Source organism: Typopeltis vanoorti, chromosome 3 (genome assembly GCF_054136105.1).
Source record: "Typopeltis vanoorti isolate ZY-2024b chromosome 3, IOZ_Tvanoo_1.0, whole genome shotgun sequence".
NCBI lineage: Eukaryota > Metazoa > Arthropoda > Arachnida > Uropygi > Thelyphonidae > Typopeltis > Typopeltis vanoorti.
In genome coordinates this window covers 96869820-96896001 of record NC_143551.1, presented here as the reverse complement: position 1 = coordinate 96896001, position 26182 = coordinate 96869820, and the positions used below count along the sequence as shown (strand labels likewise).

Genomic DNA, 26182 nt, shown 5'->3' with positions numbered 1-26182 from the left:
GCACTACTATATGAGAGAGAAATCTTGCCCTAACCCCCCCCCCCCCTTCTTGATAGTATTCATTCTCAACTTCTATGGATGCTCTGACATCCTTTCCCCACTCTCCATTAAATGAAAAATTCCATCTACTGAAATTCTGTATAACCCTTTCAGAAGTTTGTAAGTCTTAATCATATTACCCTGCTTTCTTCTGATTGCTAGTGTCTACAGCTTACAAATTCTCAATTCATAATCTTCATATACTGTATTCCGCAGAGTGCAAAGGGGAGTGTCATTGTTGACACTCTCCTTTGCACTTTTTTGATTGTATCAGAATCACCACAGAAACCAAGAGACCAGATCTGCAGACAAATAATCCAAGTGAGGTCTTCTCAAAGCCTTGTAAAGAGTCCAAATGACTTCCATGTCTTTACATGTCAAGGTTCGTTTCAGCATTGACATTATTCTCTGATTTGTATTTACAATATTTGTTATATGATGCTTGAACTTCAACTTCCTGTTTACAAAAACTCCAAGATTCCTACTTCATCATTTTCTTCAAGCATAATCCCAAATATAATATGACATTGGATATCTAATCACACCAAAGTGCATGACTGTACGTTTATTAACATTGAACTGACATCCATTTTCCCATGTCCACAATTCCAGCCTATTCAAATCATTGTGCAAGTACTGCATATCAGCAGCATCCCTGATTAACCTACCTATCTTTGCATCATCAGCAAATAGCTGTATGTCACATGTCAAATCCTTCATAATGTCATTAATGTATAGATTGAATAAGAATGGACCAAGAACTGATCCTTGAGCCCCCCCCCCCCCTCTCCCCAAATACCACATTTTTGACATCCTCTTATCCATGCTAGTAGTTTATAATCCATGTTATCCAATTTATGCAACAGTATTCCATGCTGTATTCTGTCAAAAGCCTTAACAAAATCCAAAAGTATCATGGTGTATCCATTCTCCTTGTCTAACTCAGTGGTAACACTATTATTGAATGTGAGCAAGTTGCTAAAACATGACCTTCCCTTAGTAAACTCATGCTGTTCATTGCAAAGTAGAGATTCTCAATCAACCCATTTCTGGATGCAAGACCTAACCAACCTTTTCAAAATCTTCACCACCACTCCTGAGATACTGATTGGTCTATAGTTGGATACATCGGTCTTTGCACAATCCATGTGCAATGGGATTACCATACATTCTTTCCACTCCTGTGGAATCTGCCCTGTTCTCAGACTCAAATTATATAGCCTGGTCAAGGGAATAGCCAGTTCAGCTGAACTAGCATGCGTGCTGATATCGCATCAGTTCCTATTGCAGAATTCTTATTCAGTTTGTGCAACAGCTCTACATCCACATGAGTTTTCTCATACACTGAAGAGATAGTAGTTAGTTCAATGTTCAATGTTGCATATACCAGGTTGATAGCTTTTAGCAAAATAGCTGCTCATTATTTGAACAATCACTTCTCCATCATTCACCCCCACATACTATCTGCATTCAGCACAGTTATTCTTTCAAATTTATTCTTTCTTTTATTTGCAGAATAATGATAGAATTCTTTTGGGTTGTCCTTAACTTGTAGAGCCAGTTTCCTTTCATACTCAGCACTTAGCTTTCTGCACAACACTTGTGACACATCTGGCTTGCTGCTAATAATTATCATAACTGACATCATCCTTATGCACACGATATTCCATCCACATCATCTTTTTCTTACGAATCTCTTGCTTAATTAGATTACACATCCATTTCACTCCTACTCTATTTATTCTTCGAACTCTAGGGACACATTCTGATATCGCATCATTTAAGTATTTTTTAAATACTTCCCACACATGATATCCTTCCCATCCAATAACTGATATCATGCACCGACTAGTATGCCCCCCTCAGCTGGTCATAATTTCCTACTTTGTAGTTCAGCATGTAATCTTTTATGAATGTTCCATTTAGTGAGTTTTTTATTTATTTTGTATCCAAACACAAGTGGTACAGTAGTAAGTGGTACAATGTTATTTACAACAAATTAGGATACATTACAAATGAGAACAGCTTAAATTTGGTAGGTGAATTATACTGGGAATAATAATTAAATATGAAAAAGAGGAAACTATTCATAACTTATATACAATAAATATGGTCAGATGTTACTCCAGTATCTTGCACAATCAACTGCTCTTTCTGTGCAGGATATAAGGTCCTCTTTTGTGCAAGGTGATTGAAGAAGGAGACAAAAAAGAAGGTGTTCCATGTACGGAGTTGTCCCGCACTCACAATTATCTGGGCCAGTGAGGTATCCCCATTTGATGAGGTTTTGTTTGCAGTGTCCTGTCGTTTGCAGTCTGTTGAGGCTTTTCCAAGTATTCCACTCCAAGTGGGCACCACTTGGAAGATGTTCTGCTGTTGGAATACCAGTATTATTTTCAGGATATCGTGCAAGCCATTATTGAAGTCTTGTTTCTGGGAGGTTTTTAGGTGGTTCAACAGTTGCCAGGAAGCTATGTCAGAATCTTAGTCTTTGGGGCACAGCGGTCTGGCCAAATAGTGGGTGGCGTTCATCATTCATTTGTCTGCTTCTTCCTTCGTCAGCTGAGAATGCAGATCTTCGAATTGAAGGGGGTACAATACCAGCCAAAGTATACAGGTCTTTTAGTGGTGTTGGTTTCAAGCAGCCTATAATTAACCGACAGCTTTCATTCAATGCTGGGTCAAGTTTTTCAGCATGGCAGAATCTGGACCATACTGGGAAGGCATATTCAGCAGAAGAATAGCAAAGGGCCAAGGCAGAAGATTTCAGTGTGCTAGGATCTGCACCCCATTTGGAGGAGGTAAGCTTTCTTAGTATATTGTTTCTTGCATTCACTTTTGCCTTTGTTTACTCCTTACTCCATTATGTTTTCATTCTTGACCAAAGGGTTGGATTGTTCATCATCATCATCATCAAATTCCTGCCATGTACCCTCAAGGGGTGTACAGGATATGATAGTACTACATGAAAAAAATTACATCATTATTAATTTCCTATCTACAATTTTCCTCCAAATCAGTCTGTTACTTGTCAACACTCCAACATTATCAGATCTTATATTTCTATCGTCTAAAGCACTTTGTACCGTATCAATCCACCTATATCTTGGTCTTCCTCTGGGTCATTTTGCTGCCAACCTGGCAGAGAACACTTGTTTTGCTAATCTTCCTTCGCCTATTCTGTTTAAGTGACCATACCACCTGAGATTAGCTCTGCTAACGCATTCCTGGTTGCTGACAATGTCAAGTTCTTTCCTAATATCCTCGTTTTTAATATGACACTGCCATTGATGCCATCTGTTCACGCCTATAATCTTTCTCAGGACTCTCATATCTGTGGTCTCTAGTCTTTGGTCAAGTGTTTTACTTCTGACCCAGCTCTCAGATCCATAAGTTAAAATTGGTTTGAACACTGTCTTGTATACAGCTAATTTAGTGTTCAGACTAATTTCTCTCTTATTCCATATGAATTTATTCAATTGACTTCCCACCATACCAGCTTTGCTGATTCTGTTGTCTATTTCTATATTTAATTTACCATCTTCAGTAAAAATCGTGCCTAAATAGCTGAAATGTTTTACTTGTTCCACAGGTTCTCCATTCACAACACAGTTGACATTTTCAATGATTCTGCCTATTTTCATTGTCTTTGTCTTTTTATTGCTGACCTTCATACCATATCTATTACAACAGCTTTTCAATTTAGTCAGAGAATCTTGCAGACTTGTAGCAGATTTATTTAGAAGTATAACATCATCTGCATAAAGCAAAGAGCTGACATTAACATCTCCAATTTTGATATTAGGTTTAATACCACTTTCCTTCATAATGTGATCCATATAGATAATGAATAACAGAGGGGATAATGTACATCCTTGTCTCACACCAGATTTAACATTAAACCATCTTCCTGTACTTCCTTCAATTCTAACTGCTGGCCTACAACTCGAATAAAGACTGAGTATTGCTTGATATATTGCCCCATTGACACCATATAACTGTAGCGTTTTGAATAGCTTCTCTTTTGGTACCTTGTCATATGCCTTTTCCAATCTACAAAACTTAAATACAGATCTTTGTTATATTCCCATGCTTTCTCGACTATTTGTCGTAAAGTGAAAATCTGATCCTGACAGCCTTTATTTGGCGTTAATCAAGCCTGTTCTTCACCAAGCTTTTCTTTCGCAATCCTTCTCAACCATTTCTCAAGTATACTTATGTAAATCTTACCAGGAACACTCAGCAGAAAAATACCTCTGTAATTCTCACATATGGTTTTATTTCCCTTTTTATATATGTGGTACTATGAGACCTCTACTGCAATCATCTGGAATTCGTACCCTCTGTCAAGGCCTTCTGAACTATGCAGTGCAGCAACTGTAAGACTTTTATACTTCCATACTTGAGCATTTCTGGTCGAATATCATCTATTCCTGCTGCTTTTCCACATTTCAGGCCTTTGATGGCTTTTTCTACTTCAAATATGGATATGTGTTCCTGCCTGCAACCCTGCTGAGTGTTTTTTATCACTGTGCTGTCATCACTGCTTGTTTCATTTAGCAATTTTTTGAAGTAATTACTCCATACTTCAAGGATATCTTTTTCTCCAGTTTTCATGTCACCTTTATCATCTCTAATTCCTTTTACAGCACTTTTTCCTCCATTTCTGAGCTTTTTTCAACAACCTCCAGAATATCTTGCCATCTTCTTGATATTTATTTTCTATGTTCTTACCAAAATCTTCCCATGACTTTTGTTTAGCTAGTTTTACACAATATAAAAGATTAGAAAGCAAAATAAAAAAATAACAATAGAGAAGAAAAACACAGGCAAATCAAAAGTAATTGCTTATATGTACAAAAATTACATAAAGAAAATAAAATTGCAGTTATATTCAAAAGTAAATTTCTTAATAACTAAAAGAAAATAACAAGTAAACAGTTAAATGATAACAATAAGAATGTCATTATAAATCCAGAAAACAAGATACAAAGATTAAAGGAATGTCTAAGAGAACTATATAACAGGCCTGGCAAGGCTATGATCAGTGTTAACTCCAATTCAGTAATTTTATAGGATTGATGCAGGGGAAATATTTCAGCACTTGGCTAGAGGGGGAAAAACAAGAGTATGGTTAGCAAAGGTATGAGGACCAGATTTTTTACTTGCAGAGTGGTGGATGAATGGAATGAGTTGCTTGAGTCAGTTATTAGAACTTTGTCTGTTAATGGTTTCAAGGAGAGCTATTGTGTTGATAGTATGGGTCACCCATGATGAGTATTAGGATGCCATGGAGGTGCCTGTGCAATAATAATAATAATAATAAATTATTATTATTATCAGGTGGAAGCAAACAAAGTTTACAACTGAAGTATTTTCAGGACTGGGGAAACTCGTATATAGAAGCTAATGACTTCACATCGCTTGCCTCGGTATCCCATAATGCAAAGCACACATCCTTGTGGACACGCATAATGCTATGCATTATGAGACCTCAATGAAGGTTAAAACTGGTCTGGGTAGTGACCTTTCCCATAATGCATAGCATTATACATGTCCGCAAGGATATCTGCTTTGCATTATAGAATACTAAGGCAAGTGATGTGAAGTTATTAGCCTATATACAAGTTGTCCCAGTCCTGAAAATACTTCAGGTGCAAACTTTGTTTGCTTACATTTGGATAAAGGATTAAACTAAGTATATAATTTCTTGGTATCTTTAATTTATAATATAACCAAGTGGAAAAACTTCCAACAACTATCAGTAATCCAGAGTATTTTAATAATAAGGGGTGACACCTTTTTGTTACTTGTATATGAAAATATGACTTCTGTATTACTTCAATGCAACAAATATCCCTACAGATCATTGCTTGGAATGCTAATGGACTTAAAAACAAGATTCTGGAACTCCAAGAGTTTGCACAAAGATATAACCCAGACATCATCTTAATAAACGAATCCCACTTAAGACCAGCAGACAACCCCAAAGTTAGAGGATACCTTCTCCACAGAAATGATAGAATAAACTACAGAGGAGGAGGCACCGCCATTTTCATAAAAAACCACATCGATCACCACTCTGTAACTAGCCCCTCAACTAAAAATCTAGAGCTCACAGGAATAGTAGTACCCACTACTTCAACTGGGAAACTAACACTTTATGCAGCTTACAACCCTCCATCAAAGAATCTATTATATTCAGATCTAGATGCCGTCCTAGGCAATAATGATCAAATCATCATTGCCGGTGATCTAAACGCAAAACACCCATCATGGAACAGTAAAACTACAAACAGAAATGGCTACACACTCTTTAGCTACTCCAGTTCAAATTATGCAGTGGTGGCAGGCCCTGCAGAACCAACCCATCACAGTACGTATGGTACAGCTGACATACTTGATATTGCTATATTACAAAATATTAAACTACAGTATAGCCTAGTCTCTTTAAACGAGCTGACATCTGATCATAACCCAATCCTGCTCCAGCTGGGTAAGCAAGAACAACTGCTGCCTCCTCCCCACTCCTTTATCTTATGGAAAAAACTTCCAGAAGTACTATCAGAACATATTGGACCTGTCCCTCACATCAGCTCCATAAAAGAAATTGAAAATGCTGTCAAACGTCTGACTCAGCAAATCACCTCAGCCATAAAGGTTGTCACCTCTACCAAAACCACTTTTAAGCCAAACAGACTCCCAGAAGACATCATGGATCTAATTAGGAACAAAAACAAAGCAAGGAAAAGGTACCACAACACCTGTGCACCTCAGGATAAGGGGATTCTCAACAAACTGAACAATGAAGTTAGAGAAGCACTTAAAGCTTATAGGAACAAAACTTGGGAAGCCAAACTAGCCTCTGTATCACCTGGCGATCACTCCATCTGGAACATATTAAGAAGTCTCAGAAACAAAAGCAAATCTCTTCCCCCACTCAAGTCAGACACGGGACTAGTACACACGGACGCAGAAAAAGCTGAAGAGATAGCAAAGAACCTAGAAAAACAATGTAGCCCTACATATGACAACTTGGATTTCAAACATGTCTATAAAATCCACCTCCATGTCAGACATGCACTGAAAGTCACCGATACCAGCAACAACATACCTCCAAACACCTCACCAGCGGAAATCTATGAAATTCTAAAGAAGCTAAAGAATAAAAAAGCCCCTGGCCCAGATGGAATAACAAATAGAGTAATAAAACTGCTGCCCCGAAGAGCTGTTGTACATCTCACCACCATAATCAACGCCATGTTCCGATTTAACTATTTCCCCAGCTATTGGAAAATCGCAGATGTAGTCCCAGTGCATAAACCAGGTAAAGATCCACACCTGCCTGAAAGCTATCGACCCATCAGCCTAATCTCAAACTTAGGCAAAATTGCTGAAAAAATCATTCTCTCTAAACTCCACGCCTCAGTAAATGAGTTAAATATCATTCCTAAGGAACAATTTGGATTCAGACAACATCACAGTACTACTCAACAAATTTATAGGATAATTGAGTATATCACCACCGGATACAATTGGCACCAGCACACCGGAGCAGTCTTCCTTGACATAGCGAAAGCTTTTGACAAGATATGGCACTTGGGACTGCTACACAAACTCATTTCAGCAGGTATACCATCAAGTATCGTCCACCTAATTAAATCTTACCTCCAGGACAGACACATACAAGTCAAAATAAATGGTACAGTTTCAAGTCAGCGACGGATCTCTGCGGGAGTTCCTCAAGGTTCCCCATTGGCTCCGATCTTATTCTCAATATATATGGCAGACATCCCGCACAACCCAATGTCATCCATCTTAGCACTTTATGCGGACGACACAGCAGTTCTTGCCAGATCTCTACGACCTCATCTTGTCACTAAAAAGTTGCAAGAAAACCTACTACAACTAGAACATTGGTTCTCCAAATGGAGATTACAAGTGAATCCCCAGAAGAGTGTAGCAATACTTTTCACCAGAAGAATGGCAACTCCCATGGGGGACCTTTATCTTTTCAACACTAAAATCCCCTGGCAAACAGAAACAAATTATCTTGGAGTAATTCTGGACAAAAGATTAACGTTCAACCCACACACCAAAGCCTTATGTACGAAAGCATCTAAAACTATTGCACAACTTTACCCTCTAATAAATAGAAAAAGTAGACTGAATACCAGAATCAAAGTGCTCCTCTACCTGTTGACGATCCGCCCAATGTTGACATATGCCTCTCCAGCCTGGAGCCACACATCCAACTCCAACATCCTCAGACTGCAGAGAGTGCAAAATAGGTGTTTACGCATGATATTGGACGCACCGTGGTTCGTAAGGAACGTGCAACTGCATAGAGATACGAACATCCCTTACATCTACTCCTTCCTATTAACTACAGCAGAAAAATTTTTCTCAAAGATCTCTACTCACCCCAACGATCTAGTTAAACAAGCAGCAGACTATGAAGAGACTGACCTCTTCAAATACAAGAGGCCAAAAGCCATCCTAAATACTTGCAACAATGACTGATCTCCGTGCCCCCCAGGGCGAGCTCTCAGCTCATAAATCTTTCCTTCAATTCATCCTCCTTATCAGACAACGGGGAATAAAAGCATCTTGCTTCACCCTTCTGGCCAATGATGTTATGTTATGTTATGTTATGCAACAAAGAAGACATCCTGCTCTCTGGTCAAAAGATCCCATGGCATTCAGAGACCAAATATCTTGGGGTATTGATGGATAAGACACTCCTTTTCAACAAACACATCAATCTCGTTTGCTCCAAATCTTCCAAAGTCATAGCTCAGCTCTACCCATTGATCAACAGCAAGAGCAAATTGAACCTACATAATAAATTGCTTCTTTACCGGATGGTAATACGTCCAGTCATTACCTACGCCTCACCAGCATGGAGTCACACTTCAAGATCAAACATTTCAAAATTACACAGAATCCAAAACAAATGCCTTAGGATGATCCTGGATGCACCGTGGTTCATCAGAAATTCACCGAGAAACCGGCACTCCATACATCTCTTCTCTTCTTCGTGATCTTGCAGAAAAATTCTTCGTGAAGTCAAGTTCACATTCAAACCCACTAATCGTGCAAGCTGTCAATTACAGTGAGACTGATTACTACAAACACAAAAGACCGAAGGCTATTCTTCTCTCAAATGATCATAGCTAACACTACTGCCCTCAGAGGGCGAGCTTAATTGCTCACAAATCTCCCATTCCCAAATAACTCTCATTACAGATAAAGGGGAATATGAAAAGCACTTGTGCTTCACCCATCCTGTCAGTAACGTCAATGGTCAATGGTTAGTGTCAACGTTAGTGTCTGGGTTGATCAACCTCTTTGAAGGTCAAGTTACCACAGCCTATAAAGAATGCTAGACAAGAAAATCCCCAGGACCTGATCGTCTAGGGACAGACCTTTAATGCAAGGCCTGGGATTTTATTCTTCCCATTCTAGTTACACCGTTTAATTTCATTCTCTCATCAGGACACATACCAAGTGAATTTGTAGCAAAGCCATACTGTCCTCATTCCTAAACCTAACAGAGATCACACTTTAATTAGCAGCTAGAGACCTATTTCTCTATCTAATACTGACTACAAGATATTTTTCTGCATTATCAATAACACAGGCTCAAAGCAGGAATGAGATACATAATTAAAAGCACACAGGTGTATGGAGTACCAGGTCTAGCAGTAGAATTTAATCTGCTTAGTTAACACAAAAAAGCAGTCATTGGCAGCTATCAGTAGACCTTACTCAAGCATTTGATAATGTCTGGCATCCTTTCTATTATACATACACCAGCAAATTGGTGTAGGTAAAAAATTGCTATTCGTGATCAAAGGTACATATGTCAATTCAACCACCTGCTTCCTAGTTAATGGGATTCTGTCAGACCCGGTAAAAATTCAAAAAAGAGTCAAGCAAGGTTTCCCTCTCAGTCCACTACTCTTTGCATTGGTTCTTGAACCTTTCTTACATGAAGTCAACAATACACATGCTGTGTGAGGAATAACAGTTCCTTCAACTATGAAAGAAAATAAAGTATTAGCATATGCCGATGATGTAGTGGGAACTTTTAAGGATAATGATTCCATATACAGGTAACCCTCTTATAACGCGGTTTCGATATAACATGCTCTACAAATTGTAGTAACCCTTTATATTTTCATATATTTTTCACTGCGCGACTTAAAAAATCAAATTTTATCTTTGTTAAATTCTTGTCTGCCCATACTGCGCATGTAGTTATAAGTGGCGAATTTATATTAGGGGAAATACCCTTTAGCAGGTTACAGCTAGCATGTTTGAAAATTGGTTTTTCAAGTGTTTTTGTACGCTTCATGTAGAAAGTTACATAAAGAAAAAGAATATCGACTTCAAAATTGTACTAATTTTAGATAACGCACCAGGCCACCTGGCAAATTTAAATAAATTTGCTAGGTGGCCTAGGAAATTTATTTAAATAAAGAAGATTACCTGTATATATTTTTTTGGTATTTTGGAAAAATTCAGCAAAAGAAGTGGATTAATTATTAATGCAGACAAGACAAAATTAAAAGTTTATGGCAAGTGGGATCTTGGAGGCATTTTTTTTGGACTAACCCCTAAGAAAGAACCCCTCATTATACTTGGAATTCCCTTATCCACTTACCCAATATTACCAGTCCAAGAATTTGAAATGTTAGAAGGCTGGAAAATAGGGCCACACTCCATCTTCTAAAGCCATACTCAAAACCATAATCTTTCCTGCTCAGTTGTACATAATAAATATTACAGACATCACAGAAGCTGAAGAAAAGCAATTATATAGTAAACCTCTGCAATTTTTTTGGTCCAGCCAATACCAAGAAGTTAAAAAGGAATTTCTTCAACTATCAAAGAAGCATGGAGTTGGATTTCCAGTATTAAAATTCTGTTATTTAAGCAATACAGCTTCTAAATTCCATAAAATATTGCAGACTGATGAGACATGTGCAGACCTTCTCCGGTACTACTTGGATTTTCATCCTTCCTTGTTTGGAGTTAATGATTATACAGGTCCAAAAGGTGAGATTGTTCCTGAATACTACAACACTCTGTGTTTAACTCTAAGACTGCTAAAACACCTTGGAATTAAAAAAAGTAAAATTTGGTATAAAGAAATCTTCAGTCTCTTTCGCCACGAAGTTCCACAGCTAGTTACAGACAACAGTATTTCGTTTCATAACTTGATGAGGTTCCAAGAGTACCCTAACAGGAGGGATCTTGCTTGGAGAAGTGTATATAGCTGTCTGCCAGTCAATACCATCAAATGGAGGTACTTTAACATCGGAGATCCAATCTGTGACATCTATTACCAATTGGAAACAGTAGAACATGCCTACAGCTGACCTCTTGCCCTGCACATTTGGAACAGATTATGTAATGTGTTGGGCATTCGATTACTTACAACAGAACAGGGGTTACTTTTTACAATACTAACCACCTGTCAGCAACAGGAAGAGAATTTTGAATTTTGTAATTAATGAATTAAAATACCATTTATGGATGGTTAGAAAGAAACATGGATTTGAAAACCAGCAATATGACATCCAAATGCATTATAATATTGTATTGTGGAAATTTTATTGTTTAGTCATCTGCCTGAACATGCCTCAATAAAGGTGTGAAACTGGTCTGAGTAGTGCCCTTCCCATAATGCTTGTCATTATACACACCCAAAAAAAGGTTGTGATCATCTTTACATTATACGATACTAAGGCAATTAATGTGAAGTCATTAGCTTCTACATAAAAGTAACTTAGTTGTGAAGATACTTGACATGCGAACTTTGTTTGCCTACATTTGGATAAAAGATAAACAAGCATATAATTTCTTGGCATCTTTAATATAACATATCATATTTAGACTTTATGAATGAAATCTAAATACGATATGCTTTGATATGAATTCTGCACTACTTAGTACTAATATGATATACTTGTGATATGAATTTTGCATTACTTTATGTTAATTAACAAAGATATAGGTACATAAATGAGAAAATTATTAAATAAGCATTCTAGAAAGCTATAAAATGAATAGAAACTTGATTTAAGTTTTCATTTTAAGTAATATATAAATATACCTTCTTTATATTTCACTTTTATTTCAAAACTTTTTAAATATAGGTCAATTATGTTCAACTTCAATAATCCCAGAGTCTGTGTTGAATTTCAAGTCACCTAATTTGTGTAATTATTTCTTCCCATATACACACCCATCTCTTGAAAGAAAAAACAGCTTTAGGCTGTAAAATTACATTGGATAACATTTAATAAACAACCTATGCAGAAGAATAACTCACTCTTTATTAAGATGATTATCAAAATTCTCTTCCATAATAATATCTTCTTTTAGAATAGATGTTGTCAGGTCCAAGTCACGTGTTGTCACATAATGATGCTTATGGTGTTGTCCATAGAACACAAGTGCATTACCATCTGAATGACATTTCCTCTTAATAGAAAAAAAAAGTTTAGTTTATCACAAAGAAATGTATAAAAAAATTCAAAGGCAACATTAAAGATGAGTTGTATTAGAATATACAACTCATTAATAGTAAATTGATAGATGCGATTATCTGTGCACATGGCTCCCATAAAGAGGAATACAAAGATGGCATCCAGGTCGCCATATTTGTCTAAAAATCTTAACTTAAAGGATTTGATTCTGATTTAGTTTATCGTTTGCGAAATGTATGCATCGAGGAGAGCGGTTGGAGTCTGGTTAAACAACGATAGTGGAGTGAATGTGTGCAAAAAGTGTAAAGAATGTGAGGATTTAAAGAGTGCTTCAGGTCGTGTAAGTGATATCGCTGTTGAAAGTGAGAATCTAGATATCAGTGATATTCGAGGTATGAATGGTGATATTTGCGAGATAGTACCTGATAGCTGTGAGAGTGGCGTTGAAAGTGAGAATGAAGGTAAACATACAGAACAATTGAATGAATCATCGGAGAATAAAAATGATGACGCTAACGCAATGAGTTAGATCACTCTATTACACTGAACGATGCATAGGACAAATCGGCAGCTGAAGTGTTGGCAAAAATGTTTACCAAGAGTGCCGACTAACAATCGGCAAAAGTATGATAGAAAAAATAAGGGTACGATAGTGAGTGTAAACAAAATGAAAGATCGTGTATTGTATTGTATGGAGATTCCTTAGTAAGAAGTGTGTTAGTTGAGTGTTTAACAAAATCATACCAACCTGGTGCGAACATTAAGAATGTAAGCGAGTCAATTAGAATGCAAAAGCAGAGGGTGAAAGAATTGATAGTGGTAGCAGGTACAAATGATTTGAAAGGAAACAAAAAGGCTATGAGTGAGGACGTGAAGGAATTTCTTGAGGTAGCAAAAGAGAAGAGTGAGAGAGTTAGGATGGTGAGTCTGTTGCTGCTGTATGACAGTGAAGAGTAGAGAGGGAGGGCCATAATTGCTAATGACTTTATGCATGAATTATGTTTGATGAGTGGTGTGGAATTTGTGGATGTGTGGAATGAGTTCGATGGGCGAAAGGATTTATATAAAATGGATGGTTTGCATTAGAATGGATTTGGTGTACGGAGCCTTAAAATGTGTTGTTGAATGTACAGAATCAGGGAAACTAGAGTTATTAAGGGGGAGAAGGAGAAGTTGATATGCAGATTTTAGGGAGACAGCTGAGTGTGTGAATGTGTGTAATATGCCCAAGCGAGTAGGAAAGACCACGAATCATAATGGGATAGTTGGTATAAGGCATCAAAATAGGGATGGGACAAATCAGCTTCTGCAATTCATGTATACAAATGCCAGAAGTATTAGGAACAAGAGGAAAGAATTTTTGGCCTTGGTTGGCACTTCCAGACCACAGGTTATTGGCATTAGTGAAACATGGCTGACAGTAAATAACACAGCTAGTGGGATTGAATGTGAGGGGTATGGTGTGTTCAGGAGTGACAGGGAGAATAAAATGGGGGGAGGAGTGTTATTGATGATAGCTGATGAGCTACAGCCAAGAAGAATAGAAGTGGAACTGCAGGATAGAGAAAAGAGCACATTTGAGGCTATTTGGTGTGAGATTGAAACTAGCAGAACAAAATATACAGTTGAGTGCTGCTATAGACCAGGTGATGGAATAGATGGTGGAGATAGTATGCATAAGCAAATAGAAGAAATGAGTGGAAGGAGGGTAATTATTATGGAAGATTTCAACTATGGTAACATTGATTGGAAGGAGGAGAGGACACATGGGAGGAAGGAATTGGATTTTATGTGGTTATTAAGGGATAACTTTCTGCGACAGCATGTAATGGAAAATACTAGGGCTCAGAGAGTGCTTGACCTGGTAATATCATCTGAGAATTTGGCTGTAACGAATATGACCACGCTGCCACCAACTGGTGAGAGTGATCATGGGGTCTTGACTTGGGAGGTGGCCAAAGGTGTGGAATTTACAATTAAGACAGGGTACATGTGGAATTATTGGGCTGGTAAGTATGACAAGTTTAGGAGATTGATTGGTACAGTGCCATGGCATGTAAAACTGCAATGGCTTGAAGTTGACAGTGCATGGGAGGCAGTTAAAAAGTGTTTGCATGAAGCAATGGCTGACTGTATACCTAGAGTCCGAATAATAAATCAAGTAGGGGTTAAATGGATGAATAACACCATTAAGCTTGAGCTGCAAAAAAAGAAACAACTATGGAGGGAATTTAAGGAGAAAGGTGACCGGCAGGCACATCAACAGTATAAAGTGCAGGCCAGAAGGGTAACAAGTGCGGTAAGAAAAGCAAAAAAGGATTACAAAAGAACATTGGTTATGCAAGCTAAAGAGAATCCTAAACAGTTTTTTCGATATGTTGCAAGTAAAAGAAAAAATGGGCATCATTATTATTATTTCGGGCATCTCCTTGGAGTTGCCCGAAATAATAATAATAATAATAATAATAATAATACAACTTATATATAATATATATATGGATGAGTTGTATATTCTAATAATAAAAGAAATTATCAAAATTCACAACAATGACAATTATCAGAAATTTTATACTTATGAAATGGAATTCATATAACTTTTACTCATAATGGTATTTCTTGCTTTTCTGTGATATTTCTTTTATTGATTTTGAATCAAATGTCTTTTCATAAAATGAATCCCATACAGGAATGCATATGATATTCATCATTAACATCATCAAATTCCTGATATATGCCATCACTGGATGTAGAGGATATTATAACATGAAAAAGCGATATCATTACTAACTTCTTATTGACAATTTTCCACCAAATCAAATCGGTTATCTGTTATGCTGTAGCATTCTGGAATATGTTAGCAGAGCTAATCTCAGGTGTAAATTAAAGATACTAAAAATTATATACTTGGTTTAATCCTTTATCCAAGTGTAAGCAAACAAAGTTTGCAGCTGAAGTAACTTCAAGACAGAGCAATTTGTATATAGAAGCTAATGACTTCATATCACTTGCCTTGCTATCCCATAATGCAAAGCATATCCTTAGGGACATGTATAATGCTATGCATTATGGGAAGGGTCCCATAATACATATCCCTAAGGATATGTGCTTTACATTATGGGATACTAAGGCAAATGATATGAAGCCATTAGCTTCTATATACAAGTTGCCCTGTCCTGAAGTTACTTCAGTGCAAACTTTGTTTGCTTACACTTGGATTACACAAGTTAAGGGTGAGTGCAGCATCTATAATGGTGAAGAAGTAATCAACTTCAGTATTGCTATGAGAGCTCAATGGTGCATGGACATGAATTATAGTCGTTATTGTATCCTTGGATGTTTCAGTTTTCAAAAAAGTTACACATTCAGAGCATTCCTTAACTTCTGGTATGTTTGGTTTCCATTTCTGCTTGATTAAAAATCCCATTCCATATTACTAACATCTGGTTTCTCCAATATTATTATCTGAGACCTCCAGAGAGTCAAGGACTCATTGAGGGAGGCTATAAATCACTCAGACTAGCTGTCATACCTTTCTCTTAAATTCATTCACACTAGATGCACTCACTATCCCTAAAGGCAAACTATTTTACACACTCACTGCTCTGTGAGAGGAAAAACATAACTCTTACCCCTTTTTTGATGGAAAAAACTTCTAACTTCCACGCATGTTCCTGTGTTCTCTCTCTCTCTCTCCCCCCCTACCTTCCATATAACATAAAATTTCATCAGATAATATCCTATAACACCCATGCAAACGTTTACAGATATCTGTCATATCATTGCTCTTTCTCCTCTTAACTAGAGTCTGTAATCCACATACTCGCAATCTGTCCTCATAATCTAAATCCCATAATTATTATTATTATTATATGGGTATCTCCATGGATATAATCCAGATAAAATCTTTGTAACTCTTCATTGCACCCTTTCCACAGCTTCTTTACCCTCCTTAGAACCCAGGAGACCAAATCTGCACACAATAATTATCAAGGCCTTATAAAGAGGCAAAATGACTTTCTTATCCTTATATGTCACGGTTTGCTTCAACATCACAATTATCTTCTAAGTTGTACGTGCAACTTTTGCTATGTGACCTTTGAATTTCAAATTCCTATCCAACATTACAAGATCCCTAGTTTCATCAGTTTCTTGTAGCATAATCCTGTTAATATAATATACTGCTGGAAATCTCATCACACCAAAGTGCATAACTTTACACTTACAAACATTAAATTGATAATCATTTTCATTTACCCAAATTTTTTTCCAGCCGATTCAAATAATTTTGTAAGTGCTGGATATGAGTAGCATCCTGGATTGCCCTGCCTATCTATGTATATTCAGCAAACAATTGCACATCTCCTGTTAGACCCTTCCTAATGTCAATTAATGTATAGATTGAACAATAAATGGTCAAGAACTGAACTCTGAAGTAAACCACTGGTCACCTTAAATCTGGCAGATTAACACCCACCATATACCACTTTTTGATATCTGTCTGTCAATCATCAACTAATCTAAATCAAGAGTTTATATTCCAATCCCATATTCTCTAGTTTATTCCACAGACTTTCATGTGGTGTCCTATCAAATGCTTTAGCAAAATACAACATTATCATAGTATATCCATTAATTTTATCCAATTCCACCATAACATTGTTAGAAAATATGAGCAAATTTCTAAAACAAGACCTTCCCTTAGTAAACCCATGCTGCTCCTTGCAGAGTATTGCTTGTTTGTCTACCTATTTCTGTATGCGAGTTCTTACCAACTTCTCTAAAATCTTCACTATCACACCAGAGATGCTGAGAGGCCTAGACAATTCGGATGAAATTCCTTTAGCAAACGTGCTGATATTCCTTCTGTCCTTATAGACAGATTCTTATCCAGGATCTTCAACCACATTTTTATGAACCCTCTAACTCTTCATCCAATGAAGTCGTAGTAGCACTGTGCATCATGTTACATACAACTGGTTGATATATCTTAGCAAAGTGAGCACTCATTAACTGAACAATCTCATTAGCTTCCAACACTCAAGTACCATCTGCATTCAATAAAGTAATTCTTTCTTTTGCTTGCAGCATAACAATAAAATTCTTTTGGATTGCCTTTAGCTTGTGTGGCCGATTTCTTTTCATACTCTGATTTAGCTTTCCTCACAATATTTTTCTATTAATTTTCTGGCCTGAGCTTTATACATTTCATAACTCCTCTCACTCTTATTCTCACAATTTCCACATCATCTTCTTCTTGTGTATCTCTAGAAGATGGGGGGGGGGGTATGATTGAGACATATAAGCTAGTATGGGATTGTTATCAGGTTGACATGGAAGAAATTTTTCATAGAATGGGAGAGGGTTGCAGATTAAAGGATTAAAAATTAATAAGGTTGCACATCCATATCACTCCCAACCTATATATTCTTCAACCACTAGGGATACATTCAGATACCACCTCATGAAGCACATTTTTAAAGATTCCCATGCATTGCTGATATTGTCCCATTCAGTAACTGATACCATGGGACTAAAGATAATATTCTCCTAAGTTGATCATAATTTCCAGCTTTACAGTTCAGCATGTAACCTGTTTTAATCGAAGCATCGATACAATTAGATACTTCGCAAGAAAGCACAGCATGATCACTGTCACTAGCTGCTGGTAAAATAGCCATATTCTTAACACAAACCTCTTCTGATGCTATGAAAAAATTCAATATGGTAGAACAGCAATGCAGAGTCAAGCAGATGTTATGGCCTTACATGAGGACTTCAATAGATTGCATGAATGAGAAGGTAAGTAGAACTGTCAATTCAATGTTGCAAAGTGTAACGTTCTGAGATTTGGTAAGCAACGATGGGATGCAAAGTAAACACTTGGTAGGGAAATTTTAAAGGAAGTAGAGGAGATGAGAGTTCTAGGAGTGATGGCAGACAAGGACCTGAAATTCAAGGGCCACACTGCACAAATTGTGAAGACGTCACATCAGATAATGGCAATGATGCAGAGGATCCTGACATGCAGAAATAGAGAGGTTATGATGTCATTGTATAATTCCTTGATCAGGCCTCATGTGGATTATTGTGCACAGATTTGGTCGCTGGGTTTTCATGGTGATGAGGATATACTGGAAAGGGTCCAAAGAAGATTCACAAAGGTAGTCAGTGATCTTTGGAATGTGGAGTACGAGGACAGATTGAGAGAATGTAAGCTGCAAAGCCTCATGAATAGAAGTTGGGAAGGGTATGATTGAGACATATAAGCTAGTATGGAATTGTTATCAGGTTGACATGGAAGAGATTTTTCAAAGAACAAGAGAGGGTTGCAGAACAAGAAACCATTGCTGGAAACTGTATAAGGAGGGTGTGAGCAGAGAAGTGAGGAGTACGTTCTTTGTAAAGAGAGAGTGGTTGGTGAGTGGAATGAATTACCGGAATGTATTGTACATGTAGACACATTGAATCAGTTTAAGGTGCAGTTGGATGAGCATTGCATACCTTCCATGATGAGTTTCTGACTCCATGGAAGTAAGATGTTAATGATAATAATAATAAGTTTCTTCTTTTCAGGTTAGTTATCTGTTCTGAATTTGTCCTTATTTCTTCAAGATGTAAGATGTCCCATTTCACTGTTTACAGTGCTTTCCTATCAATATATAAATCCTCATTTTGTCTTCACATAGAATACTATTCTCAAGTTGAGGATTGTGCATCAAAATCTACCTTAAAAATGTTTGATTTTATCCAGAAGATCTCTCTCTTCATGCCCAGATTTACTTCATAGCCTATGGCTGTTTAAGAAATTTAACAGATCCTATCTTTCATCTAAACCACTTATCCACAGATACACATCACTCAATACAGGTTTGACCTTTGCTGTGTAGAGTAGTGTTATGTATAAAACCTTATTTAATAAATTAATAGTGGCAATTCAGAGTTGCCCTAAGTTGAAATGGAATGCCAAAATTTTGAATTATTTTAGCAATCATTGAAATTCAAATTTGAATGATTACTTCAAAGAGTTTTGTAGTACATTTTTCAACTTCTAAATTGTGAAGGAGCAAAGGAGCTTATGTGAAAGATGTTCGATTCTTCAAAAAGGATCCTGTAGCTATTTGACACCCATATCCTAACTCACACTTCTTAGACTGAATAAAATAAAAATATATCATTATTCTCATCATGAGATGTCTGCCTGCTGTGTGGCCAGTCTGGGAAGATATAACAAAGGTAGTGAAGCGAGCACAGAGAAGCATTTTAATGATGTAGATTAAAAAAAACAGGAAAGTAGTACTTTCACTATATTAAGGCCTTGATCAAACCATGCTGTAGTAATTCACCTTCTGACAATTGGATGTGGTCACCTGGATTTCAGAAAAAAGAGAACATCCTGGAGAAAGAATTCAGAGATGGTTAACAAGGGTGATATCAGGGGCATGAAATTTAGCTAAGAACACAGGCAAAGAGAATGTAATCTGCACTTTAAAGCAAAGAACTAATATGATTGAAATAATCATATATTATTTCAATTGTATCAGTTCTATCAATAATATCAATAATAAATTATCAACAAGAGCTTATTAGATGAATATAACTGAGATCTTTCAGAGGGAGGAAGATTCCAGAACGAGAGCTAAAATAAGAATGATGAACCTTGGATTAGCTGGAATTAAGCTGACGCAACTAATGTTATGAGGTCAGTTATGATTGTTAAACTGTGTGTGCATATGTGCATGCATGTTTTTTTGGACAGCACACCTATTTCCAGGATGGGGAGAAACTGTCATTTTTGTATGAGATCAGCTAATTCACATTTGGATGAAACGATCTTATAAAAATTACTTGCATCTTAAATGGAATGCCAAACTAGGTCCTTTCAACCAAAGAGTAACTGTTACATCCTATGACTATACCACAAGGGTGCTGAACTAAAGGGCTGTCTCTAGAAGTTGTATGTGGTCATAAAGGAAGGAGTGGAAAGTTTATTTTTCACTTGGTTAGACTATAATAAATTTAGTTTAATCCTTTATCCAAGTGTGAGCAAACAAAGTTTGCACCTGAAAATATCTTCAGGACTGGGGTAAGGTAGTACCACAGGCAACTCGTAGCAAAGGTGGACCAAGCTAACATCACTCCTATCTAAGTATCTCCCATAATGCAAAACACATCTCCTTGTGGATATGTATAATGTTATGCATTAAGGGAAGAGCCACTACCCAGACTAGTTTAGACCTTTATTGAGGTCTCTTTAGTGAGAGCCAGGCCCAGAAGTGGAGATACCAGGCAGAAGCAATGGCGAAGTCATCTTTACCTATAGGAGTTGCCAAAAGGTCAAAACTACTCTGGATAGTGGCCCTTCCCTTAATGCATAACATTATACATATCCACAAGGAGATGTGTTTTGCATTATGGGAGATACTTAGATAGGAGTGATGTTAGCTTGGTCCACCTTTGCTATGAGTTGCCTGGTGTTGTACTACCTTACCCCAGTCCTGAAGATATTTTCAGGTGCAAACTTTGTTTGCTCACACTTGGATAAAGGATTAAACTAAATTTATTAAAGGAAGGAGTAGAATTTTTTTTGTGTAGAGAATGATAAGCAAGTGATATGACAAAAGACAATGGTGAGAGGTGGATAGCAAATGAATTCAAGGTATGGTATGTTAGATATAGTGACATTCAGGTGTGAACTCCTCTGTAATGAGTCTTCTGATTTTATGTGGCTAAAAGTGATAATAACGATAACGATCATCTTAATATTACGCAATAAAGGTGTAAAGATACTTCATGTGCAAACTTTTTTTTTTGAAAGTTTATTTTTCACTTGGTCAGACTATAATAAATTTAGTTTAATCCTTTATCCAAGTGTGTGCAAACAAAGTTTGCGCCTGAAAGTATCTTCAGGACTGGGGTAAAGTGATACAATACTGGGCAACTCCTTGAAAAGGTGGAGCAAGCGACCAACACTCCTATCTCAGTATCTTCCATAATGCAAAACCATCTCCTTGTGGATATATATAATGTTATGCATTAAGGGAAGGGCCACTACCCAGACTAGTTTCGACCTTTATTGAGGTCTCTTCAGTGGGAGCCAGGCCCAAGTGGAGATACCAGGCAGAAGCATTAGCAAGGTCATCTCCTCTTATAGGAGCTGCCAAACAGTGTGCCACCTTTTTATTAAATTACTCTGGATTTAGAGGAGATGTGTTTTGCATTATGGGAGATACTGAGATAGGAGTGTTGGTAGCTTGCTCCACCATTGCAAGGAGTTGCCCAGTGTTGTACCACTTTACCGCAGTCCTGAAGATACTTTCAGGAGCAAACTTTGTTTGCACACACTTGGATAAAGGATTAAACTAAATTTATTATGTGCAAACTTTGTTTGTTCACACTTAAGTAAAAGATTAAAACAAGAATATAATTTCTTGTCTAGTATAATTTATTATTCAATAAAGTTTCTATCTTACCCTAACTACAGCTCCAGGAAAAAATAGCCAGTTGCTAGGATCTATGGGATCAAAATTTTCTTCTAAATTCTTAGAACGGTCAACAGCACTGCTAACTAAGATATTATCTATGGCCCAACATCCTGTTAAACTGGAACCACTTGTTAAAGGCTCCTGATGCCATTTGAAGCAAATATTGCTAGCACGAGCTTCAGATGGTAGGCAAATAATGTGAACAGTTGTGTCAGTAGATGAATTTGGGCTAAAGAACAAAGTAATATAGATTAAAAAGAAGAATATAAAAATACTAATTAACAGAATAAACAAAACTTATCATTAACTTATTAAAGTTATACCATAATTTAAGAGTAGAGTGCACAGAAAATTCCATCAGTATATGCAGAACCAGCGCTAGGGTCTTTGCCGCCCGCATGCAATGTCTATCTAAGCATCCCTGTAACGATCCAGGCGTGTGTGGTTCTTTTACGATAATAAAAATTTAAATTATTTGAAATTTCTTAAATAAATTTTGACAGAACAGCCACACGTTGGTTCCCTAAATGTAACGAACCGGGGATGTTGACTAGGCAGGATAATCATTAAAAACCTGAATATTCAAAAAAATTCTCAAAAGTTAAAGCAAATTTTGATAAAGCCACTTCACTTTAATCGTTGAATATAATAATACACCGACCCGAATCGCTAACAAAATTAAAATGAATTTTAATTAAAGTTAAAATTTATTTGAACTAAAGTTTAAAAAATTCTTGCATTTTACTAAATTTTTAGTAAGTTGTAAAAATTTTTTAATAATTTTTATAAGTGGAAGTATCTTTTAGGAAAATAAAAGAAACTCAAGATCGATGAGAAAATAAGAAAAGAATTCAGAAATAATAATTAGAACATTTTATTAATATTAATATAAGTATTCAAAAAATAAAATCTTCACAGAATAACAGAAAATAAATTAAATTACATAAATATACTTGAAATTTTTTTATTAAAATTTTAGGGTTCTTGATTTCATATTCATCAAATTAAAAATAATGGTCTTAATGTCTAATTCCACACATACATCATTTTCAATAGCTATTAACGCCAAACTAACAAGCCTTTTTTGTGACATACCTGTTCTTAAGTAGGTTTTAATCAATTTCAATTTGGAAAAGGAACGTTCACCGCTCGGTACACTAACAGGTAAGGTTAATAGTATTCTTAAAGCAATTTAAAAGTTAGGGAAAGATAAATTATTGGACACAATAAAATTAAGAATATCGAAAGGGTTTTGAATATTTAAATTATCCTTTCGAAAAATATCCCGGAAAGCACATAACTCATCATATAGTTCTATTGCATTTACATCTTTATTGTCGCCGCCCATCAAGAGAATCTCTAAATCGTCACAATTTTTTCATAAATCTTCGTTATTAATTTGTAGTAATCTATACAATAAATTGAAATTATCATAATATGTTTTTAGTTGTTCAAAATTCTATTAACAAACACATTGCAACGTCTAGAAGTGTATAAAACACATTCACTCTAAATTTATCTTCTGGCAATTGTGGCATTTCGTCATGATGCTCGTAGTCAAATTGTCGTGTCTTCTTTCGTCATGGAACTTCCATACCAGTTTTAAATTCTTGTTCTCAATCCACCTCTTCACTGTCCTTTTGCCGTTTTAGAACTTCTTTAAAATTTGTATCTGATCGATACTCTTGTAAGAATATTTTTAAGTTTTCGATAGATTCTAAAGCAAGTGTAATGTTCATATTTTTGTCTTGAAGCATTTTACTCACAGGGTTTATTCTGTTAAGTAAATCATGCCAAATTATAAGAGAACAAATAAATTTGTAGTCCTTCATTTTAGCACATAACATCTGTGCTTCATGCTGAGTTTCTTTATTAAAATTTTCATTATTTAAAGTTTCAAAAAGTGTATCGTAAATTTCTCCTAACTGGTATTGTAGAGGGCGGAATGCATTAATTTTACTTTCCCATCGCATTTCTAATTTCTGTTTCGTTTCAATGTTAAATTTTTTACGAACTTTAAAAGGATTGCCCAACGTTTGTAAAAGAATGAAAAGAAATTATATATTTCTTGAATAATTGCAAAGAAGCTAATTGTATCTGCATTCACTTTGGCTGAATCGTTAATGATTAAATTTAGAGTATGAGCAGCACATGGCACGTAAAAAGCTCAAGGATTTTTGTTCAAAAGCAAATTTTGGAGCCCATATTTTTCCCTTCCATATTTGCCCCATTGTCATACCCTTGACCTCGCATGTCTTCAATAGGAATATTCCATTTTTCCAGTTGTTCCACTATTGTTGCACATAAACCACGTCCTGTGGAATCTGATATATCTGCAAAACCTAAAAAGTTTTCCCTGATCTCGACAATTCCATTCTCACAGGAAACAAAGCGAATAATAATGGTCATTTGTTCTGTTTTATTTGCATCAGGTGTGCAGTCTAAAATTATGGAATGATATTTAGATTTTAGAATTGATAATAAAATTGTATCCCTGATTGCATTACTTAAAGTTTCCAATATTTCATTTTGACTATCTTTACTCAAATAGTGTAGTCTATTGTTTCCTTGTAGGGCTCTTTCAACATGATTTTCCATAACGGAATCAAACTTCGCAAACAGTTTGACTAATTTTTAAAAATTGCTTATTCCTTTCATATAATTTATCAGATGATCTGCAAAAAGCTAAATTTTGGCTACCAAGGAATTTTATAATTTCAATCAAGCATTCTAAAACACTCGTCCAATGTTTCTTTTCCATTTCATACATGCTTTGAGTCTGGCAATCAATAGTAGTTTTGTTTTTTAAATTTTTATCAAGTTCCTTCTATTTTAAGAAATTTTTCATGTGAGCTAAACTAGTCTCATGTCTATGCAAAGTTGTACTTACATTTCTCCAATCGTTATAACCTTCTACAAGACTACTTGATTCAGTAGGTGCGAAAAGTCTGCAACAAAAGCAAAAAACAGAATTTAAAGTTTCGGAATAAATGAGCCATGTTCTTGGCACGAGCTCCCTGTTTTCCATTTTTCTATTATAATATGTGTCGCCAAATTTACGACCATATGTATCTCTGGGATATATTATATTTTTCTTTTGAACAGGTCCCATTTCAATTAAAACAACTCGTAATTTTTCATCGATCTTAAGATAGGTCTCCCAAATTTTTGGCAAACTCTAAAGTTGATCTTAAGACTGACTCCAACATAGCTGTAATACTTCTTTTTTACAACTTTAAAGGATGCCAAATTAGGATTTTAGATCTTTTGTCCATTACAATTTGAATTGTTTCACTTACTCACTGTAGCATATACATAACATATACATGCTGTGTTGTGCTCTGAAAATGCCAATTTGAAATTCAGAAAAATATAAGCAAGTTAATTAACATCTTTTTTATAAAATATTTTGTTTTGTGTTGTTAATACCATTAAAAATAAGTTATGAATTCTGTAAATGCTGTACTCATATATGAGTAACATCTTGAATTGCCCTGCCTATCTGTGCATCATCAGCAAACAACTGAAAATCTCCTGTCAGGTCCTATCCAATTTCATTGTTATATAAATTAAACAATAATAGTCAAAGGACAAACCCTGGGATATACCACTTCTTCTTCTGCAGCTTCTCCCACTTAAGTGGGGTCACTGTTGATGATGAGTCTCCTCCACAGACTCCTGTCTTGGGCTGTCACCACATCCAAGTTCTTCATCCTCAAGTCCTCTTCTACTAGCTCCCTCCATCTCTTCTTTGGCCGCCCACACTTCCTCCTTCCTTGCACATCCATCTGCATGACCTTTCTTCCCACATATTCGTCCTCCCTCCTCATCACATGACCAAACCATCTCAACCTTGCCTCCTGTATCTTCGCTCCTAAGTTCGTAACTTTCACTGTTCCCCCTTACATAGTCATTTCTCAGACGATCCTTTCTGGTCACACTACACATTCACCTAAGCATTCTCATCTCTGCTACTTCCATCCTGCTGATGTTATTTTTCCTCAGGGCCACAGTTTCTATAGCATACGTCATAGCTGGCCTCACTACTGTCCTATATAGATTTTGCCTTTCAGATTGATCGGCACACTCTTATCGCATAACATTCCAGCCATCTCCCTCCAGTTCCTCCAACCTGCTTGTATCCTACATCCCACTTCCTTC

At 36.3% G+C, this 26182-nt stretch overlaps 1 protein-coding gene across 1 annotated transcript in view; it reads right to left on the bottom strand.

The window, feature by feature from the left end:
- LOC150108407 (reelin-like) overlaps window positions 1–26182 on the bottom strand; it is a 920570-nt gene that overhangs the window by 757059 nt on the left and 137329 nt on the right. The window contains exons 8-9 of the mRNA XM_090390755.1: window positions 22010–22250; window positions 12383–12534 (exon numbers count right to left, since the gene is read on the bottom strand). Coding sequence (XP_090246881.1) covers window positions 12383–12534; window positions 22010–22250 — 393 coding nt within the window. The remainder of the gene's footprint in view (window positions 1–12382; window positions 12535–22009; window positions 22251–26182) is intronic.